The sequence below is a fragment of the Prinia subflava genome, chromosome 13, assembly GCF_021018805.1.
Source record: "Prinia subflava isolate CZ2003 ecotype Zambia chromosome 13, Cam_Psub_1.2, whole genome shotgun sequence".
In the NCBI taxonomy this organism is placed as follows: Eukaryota; Metazoa; Chordata; class Aves; order Passeriformes; family Cisticolidae; genus Prinia; species Prinia subflava.
Genome location: NC_086259.1, coordinates 11,396,019 through 11,417,919, shown reverse-complemented (window position 1 = coordinate 11,417,919; position 21,901 = coordinate 11,396,019). Strand labels below are relative to the sequence as shown.

The 21,901-nt window shown below is 46.0% G+C and overlaps 1 protein-coding gene and 1 long non-coding RNA gene across 4 annotated transcripts; one reads left to right on the top strand and one right to left on the bottom strand.

The window, feature by feature from the left end:
• Positions 1-258: 258 nt before the first annotated feature.
• Positions 259-3,915, bottom strand: IRX5 (iroquois homeobox 5). The gene is made up of 3 exons (XM_063410916.1): positions 3,392-3,915; positions 1,726-2,131; positions 259-1,492 (listed from the first exon to the last, which is right to left on the bottom strand). The coding sequence occupies exons 1-3, from the start codon at positions 3,638-3,640 to the stop codon at positions 726-728; spliced, it is 1,422 nt and encodes a 473-aa protein (XP_063266986.1). The 5' UTR covers positions 3,641-3,915; the 3' UTR covers positions 259-725.
• On the top strand, positions 3,520-21,661 carry LOC134557717 (uncharacterized). Of its 3 annotated transcripts, none has more exons than XR_010082145.1 (8): positions 3,520-3,613; positions 6,262-6,311; positions 6,788-6,905; positions 9,390-9,450; positions 10,501-10,605; positions 11,322-11,486; positions 11,708-11,830; positions 19,101-21,661. It is a non-coding gene; the product is annotated as an uncharacterized LOC134557717 (long non-coding RNA). The 3 variants fall into 3 exon arrangements; XR_010082142.1 differs by lacking the exon at positions 3,520-3,613 and adding an exon at positions 5,232-5,641; XR_010082144.1 differs by lacking the exons at positions 3,520-3,613; positions 11,708-11,830 and adding an exon at positions 5,232-5,641.
• Positions 21,662-21,901: the final 240 nt, after the last annotated feature.

Below are 21,901 nucleotides of genomic sequence, written 5' to 3'. Positions count from 1 at the left end.
CCGTTGCAAAAAGAGAGTAGTTTTGATTCTGTTAAAAATCTCTTTTAATTAAATATTTGCATTTTACAAAGGCGGCTGCAGGTTTGGTTTTTTGTTATCTAATACGTAGAACCTATTTCCTTTTTTTTTTTTTTTTTGTCTCGTTTTTGCATTATAGTTTAACTCACACCCAAGGAAAAAAAAACAATAGGCATGAAAAAATTAAATTAAACTTGTATATATATATTTTAAAACTATGAAACAATTCGGAAAAAGACACAGAAATGTATATATTTATATTACGAAAACAACATTAATGCCTGTACAGTTGTCTTGATTTCATAATTTACTTCAAAGATACTGTATTATCAATTTAAATACAAAAAAGCTACATTAAATATACAGAATAAGATTTAATACAAATCTTTCTGCTTTGTGTGTGAGAGAGAGAGCGTGTCACTCGTTTGCTTTTCACTTGCTTAAGACATTTCTGGGCGGTTTCCACCCAGCCATTTCAAATAGACTCTATAAACTTCTGAAGAGGGTGCTGGGAGGGAGGGGGGAGCTGGTCTTTTTCTGTTTGTTTTGTTTTTCTTTTGGTACTGGAAAAATAACTGCCAAAGCAATTTATTATTTCTCTCAAATAAATTAAAAAAAAAAAAAAAAAGGAAAGAAAGAAAAAAAAAAAAAAAAAAGAAAAGGAACAGAACCACAGTCCCAGGAGGGTTAGGGAGGAGAAGCCGATATTAAATGTTGGACATACCTTTCTTCAGTTCGTAAGGTGAGTCTTTGCAAAGGTCTACTTGGGATTGGCTCCTGATCATTTTAGTGTCTTTAGCCAGGCTCTCGGCTCTGCTGAGGACAGTCTGATTTAATCCATTGAAGTGGGCGCCGGGGGCGGCGGCGGCGGGGCCGCCGGCGGGGTGCCCGTGCAGGGCCCCGAAGGAGCCGTAGTTCGTGTAGCCGGGGTAGAAGGGCGCCGTGTAGTAGAGCGGCCGGGGCAGGACCGCCCCGTTGGGGAAGGGGCACTGCGCGGCCGGCGAGCGCGGCCGCGGCGGCGAGCGGGACGGGCCCCCGCCGCCCAGCACGGCGGGCCCGGGGGGTGCCGCCTCGCCGCCGGCCTCCTTAGCCTTGTCCGCCGAGGTGGCGATCTCGGCCAGCGACCAGAGCTTGGGCTTGGCGAGGGCCGCCTGCTGCGGCGAGTGGATGACGGAGGCGCCGGTGGCGGCGGGCAGCAGCGGGTGCAGGTCGGCGGCGTGCGGCGGCCCGGCGGCGGCGGAGGGCGGGCGGTACGGCGGGGGCTCCTCGCCGCCCGCCGGCGGCGGCCCGCGGCCCGCCGGGCACGGTCCCAGCGGGGAAGCGCCGGGCGCCTTGTGGGGGACGGGCGGCCCGTCGAGCCGCTCCTCCGCTAGCTCTTTGCAATCCGAATCGCTCAGGCCGCTCTCGGCCTCCCGGGGGCCGGGGGACTCCTGGAGGCGCTCGCAGCCCGGCGCTGCCTTGGGATCCGCCGCTCCTGGTAGGGGGAGAAAGGACAGGGGTGGGGGGGCTGCTCTCGGGCTCGCCCTGCGCCCCCAAACCCGCCCACCCACTTCGCCGCCCACCCCTCGGTCCCCGCCGTGGCCTGGCCCGCACAGCTGCCCGCCGGCTGCCCCCGCCCGGCTGCCCGCCCGGGGGAACGGGCCGCCCCACCACCGCCGCACCGGGCCGGCCCGGGGGCAGCCCCGAGGGCTGAGCCCGCTGTCCTACCTGTGTCCGGCGTCCCGGGGTCCCCCTTCTCCTCCAGTTTCTGGGGCTCGTCCTCGTCGTTTTTCTCCAGGTCGATGTTCTCCTCTTCCTCCTCGTCCTCGCTGCGGTTTCGTGGGGTCCAGGTCATTTTGTTCTCTTTCTTGAGCCGCCGTCGTGCGTTGGCGAACCAGGTGGAGACCTGGGTGAGGGTCATTTTGGTGATGATGGCCAGCATGATCTTCTCGCCCTTGGTGGGGTAGGGGTTTTTCCGGTGCTCGTTGAGCCAGGCCTTGAGGGTGGCCGTGGCGTCCCGCGTCGCGTTCTTGCGGTACGCGGGGTCCCCGTAGGGGTAGGAGCCGAGCGGCGCCGCGTACGGGTGGTACCCCAGGGAACCGGCCATGCCCGGCGTGTGGTCGTAGGGCGAGCCCTGGGGACAGAGGGAAGAGCGGCCCGGCGGGGCGAGGTCAGCGGCCGCGGGGCGGCAATGACAGGGCAAAGGCAACGCCAGGGCCTGCCCGCAGCCCCTGCCCGCGCCCCGCCGCCTCTCCCCCCACGCCGGGCCCTACCCGGCTTCTCCCCCGGTTCCTTCCCGGGAGGAAGGCTCTGGGGGCTCTCCGGGGCCCGTAGTCTCCGGCCCCAGGAGACCACCGGCTGCCTGCAGCAATCCAGCAGCTCTCCCCCAAATGCAGGAGCGGAAAAGCAAGTGGGCAGCGCGGCGTGGGGGCGGACAGCGGCAGGGGGATCGGAGCCTGCCTTCCCCCCCGCGCTGCGATCGCGGCAGACAACCTGCCGGGCCCAGCGGCCGGGCGGGCTGGGCCGCCCCTCCCTGCCCAGGGACGCGAGGAGGGAAAAATAAAGGGAAGAAGAGAGAGAAGAAAAGAAGATAAAAGAGAAACAAGGGGGGGAAAAAGGAGGGGGGGGGGAGAGGGGCAAAAATAAAAAGGAGAAAGAAAATAAAAGGATACAGAAAAAGGAAATAAAGAACTGTGAAACTCTGTCCTGAACATACGGAGGAAGCTGAGCCAAAGCCCCCGGTTTGGGGGGAGCTGCAGGGCGGTGGCTGTGGCCGCAGCTCTGCGGTGTGGATGTCCCGCACTCGGAGCGGCCCCGCGGTGCCCCGCGGGCGCGCACGGCGGCGCAGTGCCCTACCTTCCCCTTCCCTTCCCCTTCCCTTCCCCTTCCCTTCCCCGCGCAGCCCCGCGGAGCAGCTTGCGGCCATGGGATTAGAGCTCTGCAATATTTAAGCCTAATTATCGCCGTGCAGGGGAAAGTTGCCTAGATTTATCGCCCGGATTTCTCCCATCGCCTACCGGTCTTGAGTTCATTCCCTTTTCAATCACAACAAGCTAATTGTTGCAGAACTACGACTGGCGTTTTTTATACATTTAATTTTTTTTTTAAAGGGAATGAAACGGGTCCCCGCCTGCCCTGGTCCTGCTCGCCCGGGCCGTGCTGGCGGCTCCCCCCGCGCCCGGCCCTGCCCGCCGCTGTCGCCAGCAACAGTGTGAGGCAGGGCACAGCGGCGATGCGGGAAAGTTGGGCGGCGAGGCGGGGAGCCGCGCTCCCTTTTGTCCCCGAGATCTCAAAAATAAAATGGGAACAAAAAGCAGGCCCGGGAGGGGGGGGCAGGCACCCGCGGGATGCCGTCGTGCCCGGCGCGGTGCCGGCTGCCCGCGGCTGCTCTTACCACGTAGGAAGTGAAGGCGGCGGCGGCGGCGGCGGCCGGGTCGGTGCCGTACTGGAGGTGGGAGTTGTAACCCGGGGAAGGGGCGGTAAAGGCGGTAGATCCGGCATAAGGGGAAAAAGCGGAGCCCGAAGAAGATCTCCCAAGTTCATCGGTCCTGGGTCCGGAGATCACGCTGGTGCTGTACGCCGGGCAGGAATAGAGAGCCAAGGACGCTGACGGCTGGTACAAGTAACCCTGAGGATACGACATGGCCAGGCGCACACATATACCCGGGAGCCCAAGGCGCCGGGAGGGAGCCGCCGCGCTGCCGGGTTGGGGCGGCTGCGGCCGGGGCTTCGCGGGCGCCTCTCCGCCCTCGCCAGCTGGGCAGCGGCGGCACCTTGCTCTGCGCCGGGGCTGCTGCTCCGCTTTCGCCTGCAGCCGGGCACCGCTTCCTCCTTTTTCTCCCCCCCTTGCTTTCCCCTCTTTCCCTGCCCCCCTCCTCTCTTTCTCTCTCTCTCCCCCTTGCACTGGGGGGCTTTTTTTTCTCTTCCTCCTCGCTCTCGCTTTCCGAAGGGTCCTGCCAAGATGCTAAGTTGGAAATTGCAGCTCCTGACGCCTTCAGCACGGCCCGGCGAGGCTCCTCCTTCGCGGGGTGTTGTCAGTGGAAGGACTGGCAGGACCCCGCTGGGCTGCCGCGGCCGGGCCCAACCAGCGGGAGGGCTCCGCGCTTCCCTGGCCCTCCCCAGCGCTCAGAGGCTCAAGTGCGCCGGCTCCTGGATTGCAGTCACCTCCGAGCCATTTAAGATCAGCTCCAACTTTCTGCATGTGCTAAATACCGTGCGGAGCCGCGCTGCGCCGGAATGCAAGCCAATCAGTATATGAAAAAAAAAATAGATCTTTAATAAGATTTATTAGCCGCCCGGCTCCCCCTCTGCACAGCCACCCCTCCTCGTGCTCTCTGCCCCTGCCCCTCCCTCCGCTAAATCATTGGAGGTGGGATATACGGCGGACTGGTGCTGTTAGTTTTGATTTTCTTAACAAAAAAGGAGGTTTTCGTCTGGAAGAGCCGCAGCCCTGTCCCTGGGCTGCTCGGCCGGTCACTCCCGCGGACAGGGGCCACCCCGCCACCGGACCTGTTGCGGCTGTGCGGGCGGAGCGGCGGCGGGGTCCGGCCGGGATCGAGCGGGGATCGGCTTCGAGGAGGGCTCGGATTGAGTCTTTCTCTGCGCCGGTGGCGGGAGAAGGGCGATCCGGAGGGGAGCGGAGGGGGCTGAGCTGGGTCCGCAGACACCGCTCAGAGCGAGGGTTTGCCCGCGGACCCGAGAACACACCGGGTATCCTCCCCCCGCCCTCGGCTCATTGAAGGGTCGAGGCGAAAGCAGATTAAAACCATATGAACCGGGATAAAGCCCTGCCGATCAGAAGATGTAATCTCCTGTGATTCCACCAGATATATTTCCCAATAGAAACATATCCCGATTTATTCGCTTCACGCATTTTTTTCCCTTGCTGCTGAGGAAAGGAGCTGCTCCAGCGGCCTCAGACCCCGGCCATCGGGACCCGCCGTGCCTTTCTCGGCCGAGAGGCGATATCATAAGATTTATATTTTCAGAATTTATTTTATTTTGTAACTTTTGCATTTCCCGACCGTAACGCTCTCGCCGCGCTCCCCCGCGGGACGTGCGCGGAGACGCGAGGAGCAGGGGTGTGTTTTAAAACGGGCAGGCTGGGCCAGCAGCTCCCCGTGTCGCCGTGGAGGCGACACCGACGCCGCCCCGCTGCCTCCGTCCCTCCCTCCCTCTCCGGGGCTCTGTCCGGCGGCAGCATCCACAGCTGGGCGGCGGCGGGACCTGCCGAGCGGCCGCGCTGCAGGGCCGGGCTGGGCGGGAAGGGCGCGCTGTCCCCGCGGTCCGCGGGGCCGGCGGGGCGGGCGCTGCCCGCCGCAGAGCGGAGCACCCCGCAGTGCCCTGCCCTGCACTACAGTACCCATCAGGCCGCGGCCCCGCCAGTCCCGCCCCCGGCCGTCCCGGCGCATGACTGGCTGTTCCCCCGCCGGCGGCGGGCGCTGCGCTCCTTCCACGGGCCCGCGGACCTGTCCCTCAGCGCGGGGTGTGAGGGGCGGCGGCAGCGCGGGCGCGGTGCCGGCGGGTCCGGAGGCGGTGCTGACAGGACGGCCCGCGGAGGCGCTGCGGGCCGCGGCTGCCGCCCCTGGCCCGGCCCGGCCCTGCCCTGCCCTGCCCGGCTGCGCTGAGGCCGGCCCGGCCCGAGGTGAGGGGTGCCCGGCCCGAGCGGGCCCGCGGAGCCCCGCGGCGCTCGGTGGCGGCGCTGCCCCGCCCCTGGCGCCCCCTGACGGGCGGAGCGGTTCGGCCCGGCCCGGGCCGGTCCCGGCAGCGCCGGGCGGGACCGGCGGGGCTGCTCCGGGCTCGGCTCCTCCTCGGCGCTGCTGCGGAGCTGCGCTCCGTCCGGCCGTTCCCTCCTCTGTCCTCTTGCACTTCTCTCGCCCCCCGTTTTGTTTTTTTAAAATTTATTATTTTAATGTTTGGGGTGCGGAATTTCGTCTCTTTAAGCTCCGTGTGGTTCTGCCCCGGTGAACGAGACGGGTCCATCCCCGGCTCGCACGCTCCCTTACATGCTCAATCCACACAGGTGTGCACTTTCATCAGTTTTCGACTGCGCGGTGTCACCGGTATTTGTCCCCGGCTTCATTCTAGCGATCGCTCTGGAGCACTGCATTTCTTTCTCCACTCGAGAGCTCTTCTGTCATAATCCTCTGACAATCCCCCTTGTTCGAGGAGTGAGATATCATCTGGTCGAGTTTTATACATTTAACGTTCATTTTATATGTGAGTAGAATAACTAACTGCTTTTCCGTGCTCCTTTCTTTGTAGGAAGAAGTTTTAACCATCTTCCCATGGCATCTGACTTTTTTGAAGAGGAGGTAAGGTTAACGTCATGTAAAATTACCCTCTTTATTTCTGATGCTCCACTAATCTTTCTTCTGTAGGCATACATTTGGAAACTGTGGTGAGTTCATGCATACTTTCATGCCTTGCAAACATAATACCAGAGCTGATTAATAAACGGCAGTGATAGGACTCTCATGCCGTCAGGATTGTAAGTGCCTATCAAACTGACATTCTCACTACATTATGCCACTATTATATTCTTTGCCGTTTTAAAAGAACTGTAGATAATTATTCAAGATATCGAAACATTTAGTTTATAGTTCTATTGCTGTGGTTGTCACCTTCACTTTATATCAAATTTGAGACTCATTTCTTAAGGATGTCTCTATTTTCTGCTTTATTTGCACATTGATAGCTCTACGAATGACTGAAGGACTAGTCACAGCAACTTTTTTCTCTGATAGCAGCATATTAAAATGTGAAAGCCTAAGACAAATCTGCCTTGCAGGACTTTTCAGCAAGGGAAATAAGAAGTTTGTTTCAAGGCTCTTGAGTCGTTCATCAGTTCTGTTAACAAGCGTGGGGCTTGAGGATACGTTTGCTGCTTCTCTGCATTTTTGCTGAAGGTACGTGCATTTGAAGGTATGGATGAGTTCTTGGTATCAGGAGTTTGTGTATTTTGCAGCTGCTGGTGAAACTGTAACAGTTCAATTTGATGTTAAAATTCTGGGCTTTGTATATTTTTCTCATAGTTTTTTGGAAGATGAATTGTTAATGCAACAGGAAAAACACTTGCCCTTAAAATCTTATTTAACAATGGGAGGCTGGCTGTGCACTCCTCACTTTATTTAAATTTAGGCATGTGAATTTAGATTCAGCTTCTATAAGTAAATAATTAAAATCCCTTTTTTTATAGCCTTCAGTCTGATGGCTGGTCCTGCAAAGCTATTAAAAGGGGTTTTGGTTAGTTTAATAGTTGGACTCCAGTGGGGTTTTTGGTGTCAGAGGAACTTGAGATGGAGGATTTGAGATGACAAAATGTGACCCGAAATATAGCAACATTTGAATTTGCATGTTTGTTCTTCTACACTGGTTTCTTTTGCATAATTTCATTTAGATAATGCAAACGTGGTACAGCATAAAATGGCTTAATAAATTAGTGCATGAATGTACAGTAGGGATCAGCTGAGAATATTTTCTTTCCAGGACAAATAAATTAAGAGAGGCAGAATGATCCTGAAAGTAACAGCAAACTTATTTTAAAAGTATGGCTATTGGTAGGCTCTAACTTTAAGTGGTTTGTTTCCAGGTGGCTTGTAGTGAGTGGAGTTTAACTTGGCTATCATGGCTATGATACACCTTAATTTAATTAATTTAATAGTTACTTTCTGTTGAAACTTTAAAATCTAACGATCCTGTTTTTATTGCAGTCTTTAAAGATCTAATCGTTCTTCTGTGTGTCTGAGATGTAAAACTTAGTGCAAGGAGAGGCAACAGATTGGTTCCGTCATGTGATTTTGTTGGGTTTTTTGAGAGTACTTAAAAGATTATGATGGATAATGCTGTCTTGCCAAAGAATGCCGACACAGGTGTTCATCATTATCTTAATTAAGATCCTGAGAAAATGTCATCTTTCGGCATGAATTATGAAGGGAGATGCATTAGGAGATCATTTCAACTTTTTTTTTTCTTTTTCCAGGGGTAGATGAGAAGGAGGCTGTTTTCTCAAAACCTTTTTGATATTTCTTTATCAGAATACCTGACCTTAGACACTGAATTTGTTTCTCTGGTTCAGTGTGTGACAGTATTTCCAAGAGATGTGTGTGATGCTAAAAGGAATCTCCTTAAAGGAAAAAAAAAAATGGAAAAGTAATTCCCCTGCAAGATATCCTGTTTCATAAAGCTGTCCTATTGGGGAAAAAAAAAAAAAAGCTGTGAACTCAGATGGTAGTGGAAATTGCTGCTGGAAACATCTGATAAGAGATCTTTTATACAGTATATTTAAAAGTATTAACAACTCATAACAGAGAAAAAGAAATACGTGTGAATATTCATTTTTTTAATTAGGCATGAAGAGAAAAGAAAATTTTCTTTCTGATCTTTGCACTACCATAGAAGTAAAACTAATTTGCATGCAAAGAGGAGGGAGGGGCCTGTGTCTTTCTGTGTTAAACCAATACATTATTAACCGGCAAGAGCTAAAGAAAAGCATGTGAAATATTGGCTGTGAAACTTCGGGGCCTTTCCTGCAGACACTGCTGCGCTCCCTCAGGTGCAGCGCTGCGAGTTCCAGGGCCGGGCAGCGCCGTGCAAGCGCCGGTGTTTGTGGCTCTCAGCCTGGGTCAGGGATCCCGGGAGGAGCTCTCTGGGCAAGACACCCTCAGCTGCTCTGCTGTTTCTTCTGCCTGCCCTTCCTTTGCCCGAGATGCTCCTTGTTCACACTCCCTGTGTTTGTGGTCTGAGAGCGAGGTGTAAACTCGTGAACACCTAGAATAACCCTTCTGTGCCTAGTGTTTGGGTATGAGGTAGCTTAGAGTTTTGTTTTTCTCCCCAAGCCTTTCTATTTTAAATCACTTCTTGTCTGCTAAAAGAAACCTGATTATCAGTTCCAGTATTTTTTTTTTTTTTAATTGCTTCAGCAGCCTTTTCGGTGTGTGGAATAAAATACAGAAGTGCAGCTGACAAGCCTTTCAAGCACCTAGTTATTGTACTGAGCATGCAACTCCAGAGATCTTGACAGTATCATGGGAGAACCTGAAACTGTATTTCAGTTCCCTTGAAGTTTCCTGTAATTAACTTAAATGGCATTATTTGCTTGAATTTGTTGCCATAGTATGGACTAAGTTAAGAATGTCTTCAGGGTTTATTTTACTTACAGTTCCATGGCATGTGGAGAAAATAGACTCTGAATGAAAAATGAAAAACTGCTTTCTTTCATGTCTAAAACAAGTTTTTCACTTAGAGCAAGCCACATCTACTGTTAGCTGGCTCTTACAGGGAATGAGGAGCAGCCCAGTGGGAAGGGTGGCTGTGGCTCCCTGTGCTGTTTTATGGGATGTATGTGAGCCAGTAGCTTCCCTCGTGGTAGCAAATTCCCTTTTTGCCTGCAGGTGCTGCAGCATGATGGGAGCTCCTGGAGCTGGAATCTGGCTTCCACTGTGGGTGTTAGAGGTGAGTGACTTAATAGCAGTCTTGTATTCCAAAGATTTTGTGCTTTATCTACTTTACTTACATATATTTGCAGTCCTCATGACTGGTGTTTGCAAGAGCTCAGCAGTACCTCTCTGAGGAGAAACATAAAGCCAGGTAGCCTTTCTGGCCTTACACCCAAGGAATTCTTTTTAACAGTTCATAATTTCTGGGGTTTTATTAACATTAGAGCTTTTTAGTCTGTATTCCTTAATGTGGGTAGTGCAGATGTAGATGATTCTTGAAGCTGTTTTTTGCAGATTAAAGTGAATGTATTTGTAGAACCAGCATTTTTTTTCCTTTTTTTTATTGTATAAATCATTGCTTGAGGAAAAAAACAAAGTAGTTGGACCTTTCAAGGTGAATATGGATCACCATAAAGAGTTTACTGTACTAGTAAACATGTGACTGATGATTCTCCTGCTCTTCCTGAAGGAGATGCACTTTCCTGAGCAATATCTTTTTTCCCAACAGAACAAGAACGAGCTTTTTCTTTTCGTAAGCACATATTTTTCACAGTATTTCCTAGCATTTCTAGTACAGATCAAGAACACAGCATTTACCTCTGAAATATTCTCTGCTGACATCTACAGAATTTTTCATGCCCTTCAGATTTAATTTTGTGTAGAATAATGCATGGTATAATATGTAGGTCTTGTGTTTTCAATTAAGCTGTATTAGGTAACTATGCTCTCCTTTCATATCCCATAGCAAAGTATCAATATCCAGATGGCAGTGTGCTGGGATAAAAGATAGCTACAGGCTTGGCTGCTACTGTAAAGCCAAGAACAAACATTTTAGCCTGTGTGATAAATAAAACCCAGGTTGACACTCTCGGCGTATTGGAGTTGCACTAAATAATTCTACAGCGCTGTTTATTACCAGTTTCATTGGATAATATGCAGCTGTAAAACCTGCTTGAAGCTTTTATTAAGAATACTCTGTCATTATAAAAAGGTGCCTACGACTTCTTTATGATACTGGCAGTGCGAGAATTACTTTGTTTGTGCTGACTTTCTGGCTTTTGTCTAGGAAGGACCTTGCTGTTTTGCAGCTCCTGTGGGCATTAAGTTTCATTTCTTCCTCTTGGGAAGAGGACAGCTCTGTAGAGCATAAGTTTCAAAAGTAATTTTAAAGGTATTTTTTTCCTTTATGCTTTTTCTTAAATTTATTTCAGTATTTAATTTATTGCTTCAGTTAAAATTCAGCTGATAATTCCCTGTAGTGTACACTGTGCTGTTGTGTCCATAAGTAAAACTTCAGCTGAGGTCATCCAGGTAGTTCTTTGAGAGGAGGCTGCAGAAGGGTGGATGGGCTTTTAGACTGGCTGAGAATGGATGGGATAACTTGGTAGCAGGCAAGGGGCTAGACCTGGGTTTGTTTTCTCCTTGCATGTCTGGCACATTCTATGACCTACATTTGTTCATGTAACTTCAGCCTCACTTTATCTAACAGGAACTCTGCTTATCTCAGAAATGTTCAGATGTAAGTTGGTGTCCATGCTCATATAATTGTTAGACTGTTGTGCCTTTGAGCAAGAGCAAGTGATTAATGCTGTTACTGGTTCATTAGCAAAATGCCATTAAACTTTGCTGTTCCTCAGATCTTTGATTTCCATAGGCACCTGTTTGTGGTGTGCCTCTTGGAACATGCAGGATTGAACACCATCCAGTGGGATGTGGCACTAACATAGTGTCTGTGGGATTTAACAAACATACTGGATCAGTGGGTGAAGAAACCCTTGCATTATAATCCTTGTTTGTCAGAGAAACTTGCTGTCTGAATTAGTAAGAAATAGCATATTTTTGTTCCATCCCCCATTCTCCGTATGTTCCTTTGTTTTGTCTTTATAGATTGCACCCAAGGGAGAAGCAGTGGGATCCACAGTGGGAAAAATGAACCCAGCAGTCCATCATATTCTGTACCTGCCTGAATATGGGAAGAGACCTAGTACAAAGCCAGAATGCAGCTGGACTTGCAGTCTTCTTAACCATATTAAGTCCTGTTCAGAGTTAATGGTAAGTAATCTGCTATGAGTATGATATGATTCATTAAGCAAAGTATTACAACAGGGGCACTTTTTTTTGTGGTGCTGGGTTCAGTCACTTACAAAATGTAGGATTAATGTTTCCAGATACATTGTCTTTATTCCCATTTCTGTTGAGAAAATCTCCCAGTGCAGGTGACAAGAACTGTAATAAGTACGTTCTTCTTTTCTTTCTATTTTTGTCCTCTCCAGATGAGATAGTCTCAGCAATGCTGAAGAAGGGAAGGACAGAATTGGAAGGCAGGAGCTATTTCAAAGCAGGATTCTTCATCGTACTGTAATTCCCAAACATGAAGACTTTATAAACTTCATTAGGTAGAGTATTGCTAATAGTGTCACATCAGTAATGCTGCATGATGTAAATGGCATTGCTATATTGTTTGGTGGTCATGTGGAGCTGCATTAAATAAATGAACGTGTGCCAGTGACTTAAATGAACATTGAATGAGAGGAGTAAATGGAGAAGGTGGGTACTAGAGGAAATGGAAGTAGCCTTTTCTAAGCCACTGTCTTCCTTTTTTTAGGTCTTTCTATAACCGGTAGTTCTTCTGTTTCTTGATAAAGATGGAATAAAGAAAAATACCTTTTCATTCAAGATATTGAATCTAGTTCAACTTTTTAACCAGAAAGACTTCACAGTCCCACTAGCTGTTAGATCATCTTAATGCTTTGTCCAGCAGGAAATTGCACTCTCAGTGCTGACCCATTAACATCTGTGGTGCAGCAGCGTGTGCTGCTCTTGCTCCTCAGGGCTTGTGAAATGTCTGCTGTGGCACAGCCCTCTGTGACCTCTTGCACTGAAGGATGGAATTCATGAGTCCTTTTCTGTCTGGAGCTTGTGGGAGCTCCCTCCTGAGCCAAATAGTTCTGAAAAACTGCAAAAAAAAAAAACCTGACAGTGTTGTCTGGGAAATGTGACTGACTTAATTATTATTAACATTTATTAAGTGCTTTACAATGGAGTGGAAGAGCCATTGCCTTCATTTTTACAAACAGGAGAACTGGCATGTAAGGAAGAATGAATCTCTTCTATCTTCTGCAATTCTTGACCCACCTAATGAGGTGATTGTCACAGAAATGAGGAGCTGGCTCAGGGGAATGGCACTGGGGGAAGCTGCCGACGCGTTCCGAACGCGCCGCGCTTCTCCCTCGCACAATGGCTCAGTGTGGGGAGCAGGGCTTCCCTCTGCCAGTGTGCTGGGCCAGGGAGGAGATTTAAAAGGGCTGGGGAGCCTGAGGCTGTCTATTGGACAGCTTCATTATAGCTCTCATCCAGGGAAAAAGTGGGGAACTGAACTCATTTCTAGGAGCTACTCTGGTTTTTAGCAATTCCTCACCCGCTGCCTCCTCCCGTTTCCTTTCACTGTGGAGTGCCCGTTCCCCACAATAAGCTGATTCTCTTCATGGCTGGTATTTACACTTAGTTAGCCTCTAAGGCACTAACTGCTTCTTCTGGTCTAAGACTTCAGTTTCTTTTTTTTTTAATAATTTATTTTGCTAAGAAAGGGAATCTGTCCAGCTGTTACGAACAATAGTGGTTTTGATGTATATCAATAAAGAGTTAGAGATGTATGTTTTCCATGTAGAAGATAAAGAGACTTAAAGGAAGGCTTTAAAGGAAGGCAAACCTTGGAGAGGTTTACTTAGGTGTACAATATGCCCTAGTCTTTCATTTTTAAAAACAGTGTTAAGGGATTTTTTTCAAGAAAAGAGAAAATAATTTCATCTTTTTGCTTGCATTTTTTTCTTAGTCTCACAGTTGTAAGATAAATATTCAGAATTAGGAGTTGCTAAGGCTAATGTGATTAAAATGAGTATGTGATAACGGGCTCTGCACATTAAAGATTAAGAGCTCAAATTATAGACTCCAGAGGGAAACACTCCATGAGCATTTGTAAATTTTGTTTGTGCAAAAAATGCAGGCTTAGGCCTATGGTTGCAGTTGCACAACGGTTTTATCCTGTTCTATCAGCACAGAATTCTTTTAAACACTGCAGTGTTGGGGTGAAAATGTAGTGAGGTTGGGGGACAAATGAGGAAATAATTTTGGTCTAAGCATTAGTGTTACTCTGTAAAAATAGATTACTTTTACACAAATTATTCACATTTACAAAGGTCAGTTTATAGCATTCTGAGTGCAGTAGTTAATTCTTTATGTATCAGTTGATCCTTTGTACAGATGTAATTCCATATACAACATTTAATCTTTGAATCCAAGTTGAAAATATATTAGCAATTAATTTATGTAGGTTATGACTTTCTTTCCCATGTACTTTGCAGTGGTTCCTACCCTAAAGTTGAGTCAGTGTGTACTTAATGAAAATTAGATGTGAAATGTAATATGTAGAGGACAAAGAAGCATTGAAATCCTTATTGCTCTTAAAAAGACAAAGGTACCTCAGATAATTCTCCTTTCTTAATCTCTTAAGAATTTGATGCATAATTCTTTATGAGCAATTTGAAATGAATAAAAATATTTTTAGAAGTAATATTAGTACCAGCTATTATTTCTTACCTTTTACGAGGCATAGTTTGGCTTTAAGATTTAAAATGCTTTGCATTTTGAGAGGCTGATTTAAAGGCAGTCTTCCCCTGAGAAGGAAAAGCACCTTGGACATTTGTGGAGAGGCAAGCCTCATTGTTATATCTGTGAAATTTGCTAATGTTGCAACCATTGAAATAAAATGTTTGTTTACATAACAGCAGTGGCATTTCTCCTCCTCTTCCTTGTGGTTTTGTCCAACTAGATGTTATGAGTGGCAGTTGCAGTGACTGCTAAGTGTTTAAATGATGACACCATTATGTGAAGTGATTTTGAAATGAGAGATTCCAGCCAAGAATTACATCTGCTCTCATCTCCTTCAAATCATACTCTCTGGCTGTGCAGATTATGATTGATTTGTTTGTGACAGATTGCAGGAAACAGTCATTGATTTTTCAATATTTTACCTTAAAATTATTTACAGTTGTAACCAAGGGGAGGTATTTCCATGGGCTGTCAGCCCCTGAAAGACTGGGATAATATTCCCTGCTCCCTGACAAGACAAATTACCCGTAATGAGTGCAGTAGCTGAAGGGTATACTTTTATTTTAAAATATGTCAATAACCCAGTGACTAAACGAATATTGATTCAGCATAATGAAGCCTGAGTAATGTGAAAATGAGCTCTTCAAGGAGCATGGTAAAGACTTTCTTTTTAGCTTGTAGCAAGAAGCTTTTCATTCTTTACTGTTAGGTAGTTGAAATGTGCACTCTTAAACAAGTCATCCTTAAACATTGGTAATATGTGGAGTAACATAACAAAAGAACTTCAGGGGTTTTTGCTGTTTATTTTTTTCTCCAAGTTCTTTTATCTTCAATATGTTTCAGTAGATCAAACGCTTAAAGAGGAAAATGCAAGTTATCCAGGGCAGAGGTAGAATTACTATTGGTGTAAATGTCTTGTGCAGTAATATTCTTCAGCTAGCATAATGGCATTTTTAATGTAGCTTCTGAATATTGGCATGGAAATATATCTAAATAAACTGTAGATTTGATTTCATATTATTGACTTTTTGACACACTGATGTGTGTTCTGTGTGATCAGTCTAATATTCTTGTCCTTCAACAGTTTAGAAGGGCTGGTTTATGAGCACCTAGATATACTGTGGTATAAAACTTAGTTACCATAATGCACATTTTTCTTTCTGTGGCATATAACACTGCATGTTTCTTACCAAATGAGAATTCTCAAGCAGTAATTCATTTAAATTACAGCAATTTATGCAGTGCCATAGGTGTGGTGTGGAAAAGCATCTAATAGATTAATACGAATGTACTTCAATTGTTCAGGGTAAGGATTAGATTAAAGACCATATTGAGGCACAATTTTTTTTTTTTAACATTAGAAGTACTGAATGCTAAAAAAACACCCACCCTATCATGTGAAAGGATCAATTGGTCATTTGTATTCAGGAGCATCATGCAACATTGGGAAGGCTCTGCAGAGGCACTGGGTGTAAATAGCAGTGTCACCCAGACATAGACAAAAAGACATTTTCTTGGGGTGTTTGTGTGTAATGTGTCAATTATGAAATAATGTCATAGCCAGAAGCATTTAGTGAGCATGTTTGGGCATGAAGACAACTTTCCTTATTTTCTGAGGACTAACTTCAATTGCATCCAACTAGCTTGTGGAAATCTTCAGAAGGATGTTTTCCTATCAGCACACAGGTGATTTTTTCCAAATGTCATTCCTTTAGCACTAGAAACTATTTCAGGAGGCACTTGAGAACACGTGGCATCGAGAGTTAAATGGCAACCCTGGAATGTGAGATATGATCCTGTTTTTAATTTGTTAGTTTTCAGAAAAATAGTATGATGTACTTTTGAGTGGGTTACAGCTGTAAATGTAGTTTTGAGAGGGTTTGTGCATAGCACCTGGGATTTCCAAAATATTGGAGAGTTAATAATGGTGAGAGAGTAATAAACTGAAATATATACTGTGACAACAGGAGAGTTTGGAGCTCTCGTAAATGTTACAAGAGATGTACAAATGTTACAGTGTTGAACCTTAACTTCCTGCTCAGTGGCATTTTACACACCTCAGGTTCTCTGCCTGCTCTTTGTTTCTGTACCTTTTTGTTTCTTTGGCCAACAGCAGGAGATGGAAGGGGAGGATTCTTGTTCGGTAGCTTTCCCACAGTAGCAAGGAAGAGGGAGACTGTTCAGGGCTGGGTGCCAGCTCTGGTGTAGACTGAAGGGCAAATAAATGTTTGTTTTAACAACATCTTCTTTTCCTGAATAACACTGCATGAGCTCACGGTACCAAACTGAGAAACAGCAGATACTGCTGGAGGTACTGCTGGCAGTGAAACCAAAGCGGGCTCTGCTTGCAAGGCATTTTTCACTTGTGAGACAGGCAACAGCTCTGGCTTTGCTGCCTTTCCCAAAGATGAGTTTGTTTATTGAATATCTGGCATTCCAGCTCAGGCCTGAACCGTGTGCTTGGCACTAAAGGCAAATAGTACATTCTTGGCTTTTTATTTTAATTTGTGGGTGATACTGGAGATGTCTGATGATGGTGCCTTGGAAGCTCTGCAGTTTATTCATACATCTTTCTGTGTTAGAACTGTGACAATTGTTAGTCCACTTTCAGGTGGACTATGGAGGAGAAAATAAAAAAATCCTAAATAATTAATTGGTTAAAAGTTCTTGTGGCATGTGGGAATCTCTCAGGAGCAGAACATAAGCATAATTGCTGTTCAGTTAGGTAAATGTAGAAAACACTGTGAAATGAAGATCATGGGTGGAGAACAGAATAATATCATTTGTGGCAGAGGTGAGGCTATTGGTCAGTCATGAAGGGCTAATATTTAGGGGCTGTATGTCCCTCAGCACTCAGAAAACTTGCAAATTTTGACCCATTTCAGTTAATTTCACAGTGAATGCAGTATGAGTCAGTATGTTCTTGTAGTGGGTGTTTTTGTGTAACAATTCAGATCTTGAGTCCATTATGAGTAAAGTAGCAACCAAAACCAATAGTGGATTTTAAATATTTTTTTCCTATTTACTCAGCCTCTATCTATCTCCTCTACAGACCAGCCAACTAAACCAAGTTTATTTTAAAGTGAGAGAGGAGAGCATGTTGATGTAGGTGGTGGAAATTGTGCTTACTGACTGAGCCTTCTCCATGCCACCTCCTTCACATTGCCAAATTACTTACTTGAAATCTAAGAACTAATATGTGATGGAACCCAATCAGAGCAGTCTGCAAGTGGGCAGGGTATGTAGAATTTGCTCATCAAAATATCATGATGACTTGAAACAAAATCTTTTTGCCCTAGCCTACACTTTGAAGGTGTTTTTTCTTTTTGTTTAAATCTGTGGACAAATTATTGCTTTCCCAAATTATTGCTTTTTTGTTTAAATTTGTGGACAAATTATAAGCAATTCTTTATATGCGAATGTTCTATTCTTTTGGAATGACCATTTGATGTACTAAAAGCTGTCAGCAGTGCCGATAGCATCGCAGTCTTTGGTGTGTTGGCATATGGTTTATGGTGAACTGTGAGACTGAGATAACCCTATAAAAATATGTGAGGGATCCAAGATGCTGGGAGAGCCTTGCTTAACTGCAATGGTTAAAAAGGCATGGCTGACTTAATGCATGAGTGTTGAAATCTGTGTCTGGAATTATGGAAACAAGTTGAGAAACATGAACAGAATTGATTGTTGATTATTTTCCTTTGTGAGAACTAGGAAAAGATGCATTGTGCTTTTCTGTGGTTTTTAAAGGCCCGCAGTGTCCTTTCTTTCTTCTTTTTGTTTTCTTTTGTTAACTTATCTTTTAATATGAAGTGTCATTCCCAAAATGAAGTAGTGTCCTTGGGCTGGTGGCAACAGCTGGAGTTGCAGAATTCATAAATAATTCAGAGATGGATAAAGGGTAGGGGAATTTTTTTGTCATTTGAATCTTTATTATGTGCACACATTTCATTTTAGATATGGCATCATTTGAATTCATTCAGTATGATGATTGCACTGACCTGTCATATTTATTTTGATGTCCCTTCGAAGGACCATATGCTCTGTCCTCACATGAAAATGGTGCAAGTTGCAAAGTGAAAGGCAGCTCTGTTCCTGCAGGGAGGAAGGCCCTCACTTCCCGTTGTCACGTTGTGGAGGTGCAGCTGCACTGCAGCAGAGGAGGTGCAGTTGTTATGTCAGCACAGTGACTAAAAGGCAGTGTAGCCTAGCAAAAGGTGGAAAAAAGGGCAAACCCCATTTGCATCAAGGTATTGTATGGCATTGAGGACTCAGCTGTCGCTGAGGGCCAGTTGGTGTGAGGAGCCTGGCATGTGGAAGGTGGAAAGGATTAAAGCCAGCTAGAAATCTGCCAAGGTGGAGGTGTGCCATGGTAGCTTTATTGTGGGAATCCAATTAATTACTCTGTATGTTGGAAGTGGGGTTGTCATGCACACAGCCTCCTGGGGTTGCAGGGGCCTTAGTCTGGATATGCAAGGCTCAGAGCTGCTTCTTTGCCCAGTCCATGTTCTCCTTTCCTCTTGAAGCTGCTTGCTTACTCAGACAATGTCTTGGGTAATGTTTTTTGAGGGGGAACAGAGGGAGGAAATACGCAGTTGTAGTTTGCCTCTTCATTAATTCTGCTGTGACCAGTGCATCTGGTCCTTCATTTATTTCATTGGTGTGTTCCTGTGGACGAGTGGTACATTTTCCAGAAGTTACAGGCTCAAGTTCAACCATGTCCCATAAGTAATGAGCTGCATGATAATGAATAATGTGGGGTCCCTACTGGCTACAGCACTGCCTGGTGTTAGCAATTCACAGTTGGTGGATAACAGAACTCTGTCACCAGGACTTTGTTACTGTTTCCTTTGTGTGTAATATTAGCACCATAAGACTGCAACCACCTCGATATTTTCATGGTGAAGGTGTAACAGTGAGCAGTGATTTGTATGAGGTACATGGTCCACTGTGCTCATGCCAGGGGCAGAAGGAAGCCAATTAAGTGCAGGTTAGTGAAATACAATAACCAGAAGCTGTGAATGAGAATAACTGTATGCAAAATTGTTTCTTTTCTAGATCCTGCCATCAATGACTGAGCCTCCCTGAAATCTTCTTATCAGTTACTGCCAAGATGAGAAGGATAACAGGAAGGAGGAGTGCTTAAGTGGCTTTAATGACAGTTAATTTCATCTGTTTATCAAATGACAGGTTGTTTTTTCCTCAAAACTCGATTGTCATGACAAAATGCTTTTGGAAGTCATCTTTGTAAAATAAAACTGACAACTTTTAGGCTACAAAGGGCTATTATACCTTTCTATAGAATGTTGTCATTATGGTAAACTACTGGAAAGTCTGTTTTTGAAGTAATTTAACTTGCATACTTCATTCATTTATTTGAATGTCTGTTGAATGCCATGTGAAAAGTTTCTTGCCAGAGTTCTTTTATTCAATGCAATAGTTATTGTTATGATGCTAAATTTATTATTGTATAAATTACTGTTGCCCTAGCCTCCTGCAAAAATGTTTCTTTTTAGTAATCCTTAAACAAGTAAGAAATGAATGAGGTTTTGTCCCCTTTGTGTTATGATCAACATATTTTGCCTTTCAGTGTCTTCAGTTTTTGGAGTGACACAACACAAACAAAGATGGTTTGGGTTTTGGGTTTTTTTCCCCAACAGCACATGTCTTTTGTGCAATGATTTTTTAATATATACACTGCCAAGATACAATTACTGGAAAGAGAGAGGGAAGCTGTTGGGAATGTCATGTTATGCCAAATTAAGAATTATTAGCTCTTACTTTCTGTGCAATCTCTTCGACTAGAACTCGACCTATTGCGTCTGGCGTATACTTTGACTCTAGTGGAACTAATGTGTCCTTGGAGTAGCATTTCAGAGTAACTTCAGATTCATGTTTTTTTCACAAGTCTGCTTTAAACTGCTGGGATTAACTTCAGAGAAGGCGAGAGATACAGCTCCTTTGTCAGCAGCTGTGCTGGTTAAAGGAGGAGGCTTCATGCACGCTTGCTCGCTCGTTCTCTCACTGCCAGGGAAGCAAACTGAACTGTTTCCCTGAGCACACCCAGACTGACTTCAGCCAAAGTTAATCATGTTATCAAATATTCGTTATCCAGCGCCCTGGGTCACTCTGATGAAAGGACAGGGCATGCACAGAGCAGCTGTGCAGACGTCATGTCTGGGAAGGGTGGTGTGTTGACAAGAGTGTTGCTGAGGGCTGGCCCTGGTGTGTTGCCTTTTCAGCAGGTGCAGTTACATCTCTCGGATGTGGTAAAAATTGAATGTATTAGAAAGCTGTGCAGATCTGTCATGCATAATATTCACATTCAAGGGACATCCTGGATAATGCAAAGTAAACCTGTGCTCTTTGACTCACTCCTTGTGTGTGCCAGTATGAGGGGAGAGGACTGGTGTGAGCATGTGTACATGGCAGACACCTATTTCAGGAAGCTGTATCTGGTCAAGGTGTGGGAACGGTACAAGTGTTTCCATGATCTAGAGAACACACTTTTTACTTTACTCATCAAAGAGGCTGCCTCAGCTGACACATGCCTCAGGAGAACTGCTTTTGACACATGAGCTGCCTTGAGTGAAGAAGGGTGAACATCTTCAGCAGGAGTGGCTGCTGTTGTTTCTCTGCAGTAGATGCTGGAGTCTGGTGAGGCATCCAAGCTCTTGGTATTCCCCATGCCAAAATTAGAATGGTGTGGATAATCTTTAGAACTCAGAGACATAATGAGTAAAAGCAGTGCATTGAACAGCTCCTTCAACACTGACCTTCTTGTGCAAAGGCTGTGGAGTGTAAGTGCCTTCCTAGAGCTGGCTTGGGCATACAAAGAGCAAGAGGCTTTCTGATCTGTCAGAAACCTGAGAGCAGCAACACTGCTTGCATCTCCTCTCGGGGCACTGCCAGGTGAAAAGAGCACAGTCACGGAAAGGACTGAGCCTCCAGCTGGGTTTGGGTGTTACCCATTATCTTTTATTTGTCCTTAAGGTAAAGGATGAGGAATATGCAGAGGCCATACTGTACATATGGAAGGAAGGAAAATAACGTGCCAGGTGTGTAAGGAAGGGGCAGGGGTGGCTCCAGGTGTGAGAGCTGTGCCCTGTTCCAGCTGCCCAGGGTTGAGCCGTGACTGAGCTCTCAGTGCTGGGTTCAGGAGAGATGTGCCTCCCCCAGACGACTGTCCCATGTCTCCCCTGCCCATGGACTAAGTGCAAATGAGCCTCCACAGCTCTCTGAGACAGCCCAAAACTCATATTACTCCTTTTATAACTCCTTAAAATACACTATTGTAGTACCAAGACTGAAATGTTTAATGAAATGCTTGTGATTGCCTAGGAATCTATTTACCTGCCTAAGTGATAATACACAGTTAAACCAGTACTGCAAAATAACATCTTACATACAGCACTGTCATGGATGTAAAGCTGATGAGTAAAGTTTTACATCCAAGCACTTAAAACAATCAAATACTGTAGTTAAACTGCCATACTGTTTGTGTAGGGCTAAAAAGGCAACAAATAAAACTTCAGGGAAGGCAGATTTTCTTCTTATAAATATTCCAAATAATAGGCTGGTTTCAAGTAGACTTCCTGACTCTTTGGTGATTGCTGCATTTGGTCTGAATCCATCAGGAATCTGAATCATAATGGTGTGTTTATTATTATAAACACATGATTTCTATATATTTTCTCCACAAATATGTTGGACAAAATATAGTTTACCTTCTTAACTGCTGCTATATGGTTACTTTCTAACTCCTTTAATTTCAGTTCTAACTTGATTGAATAAAAGGTGCATTCCTGACAATAATCTTTACATCTGTAATGGAACACTTGATTTTATATGACTGTTTG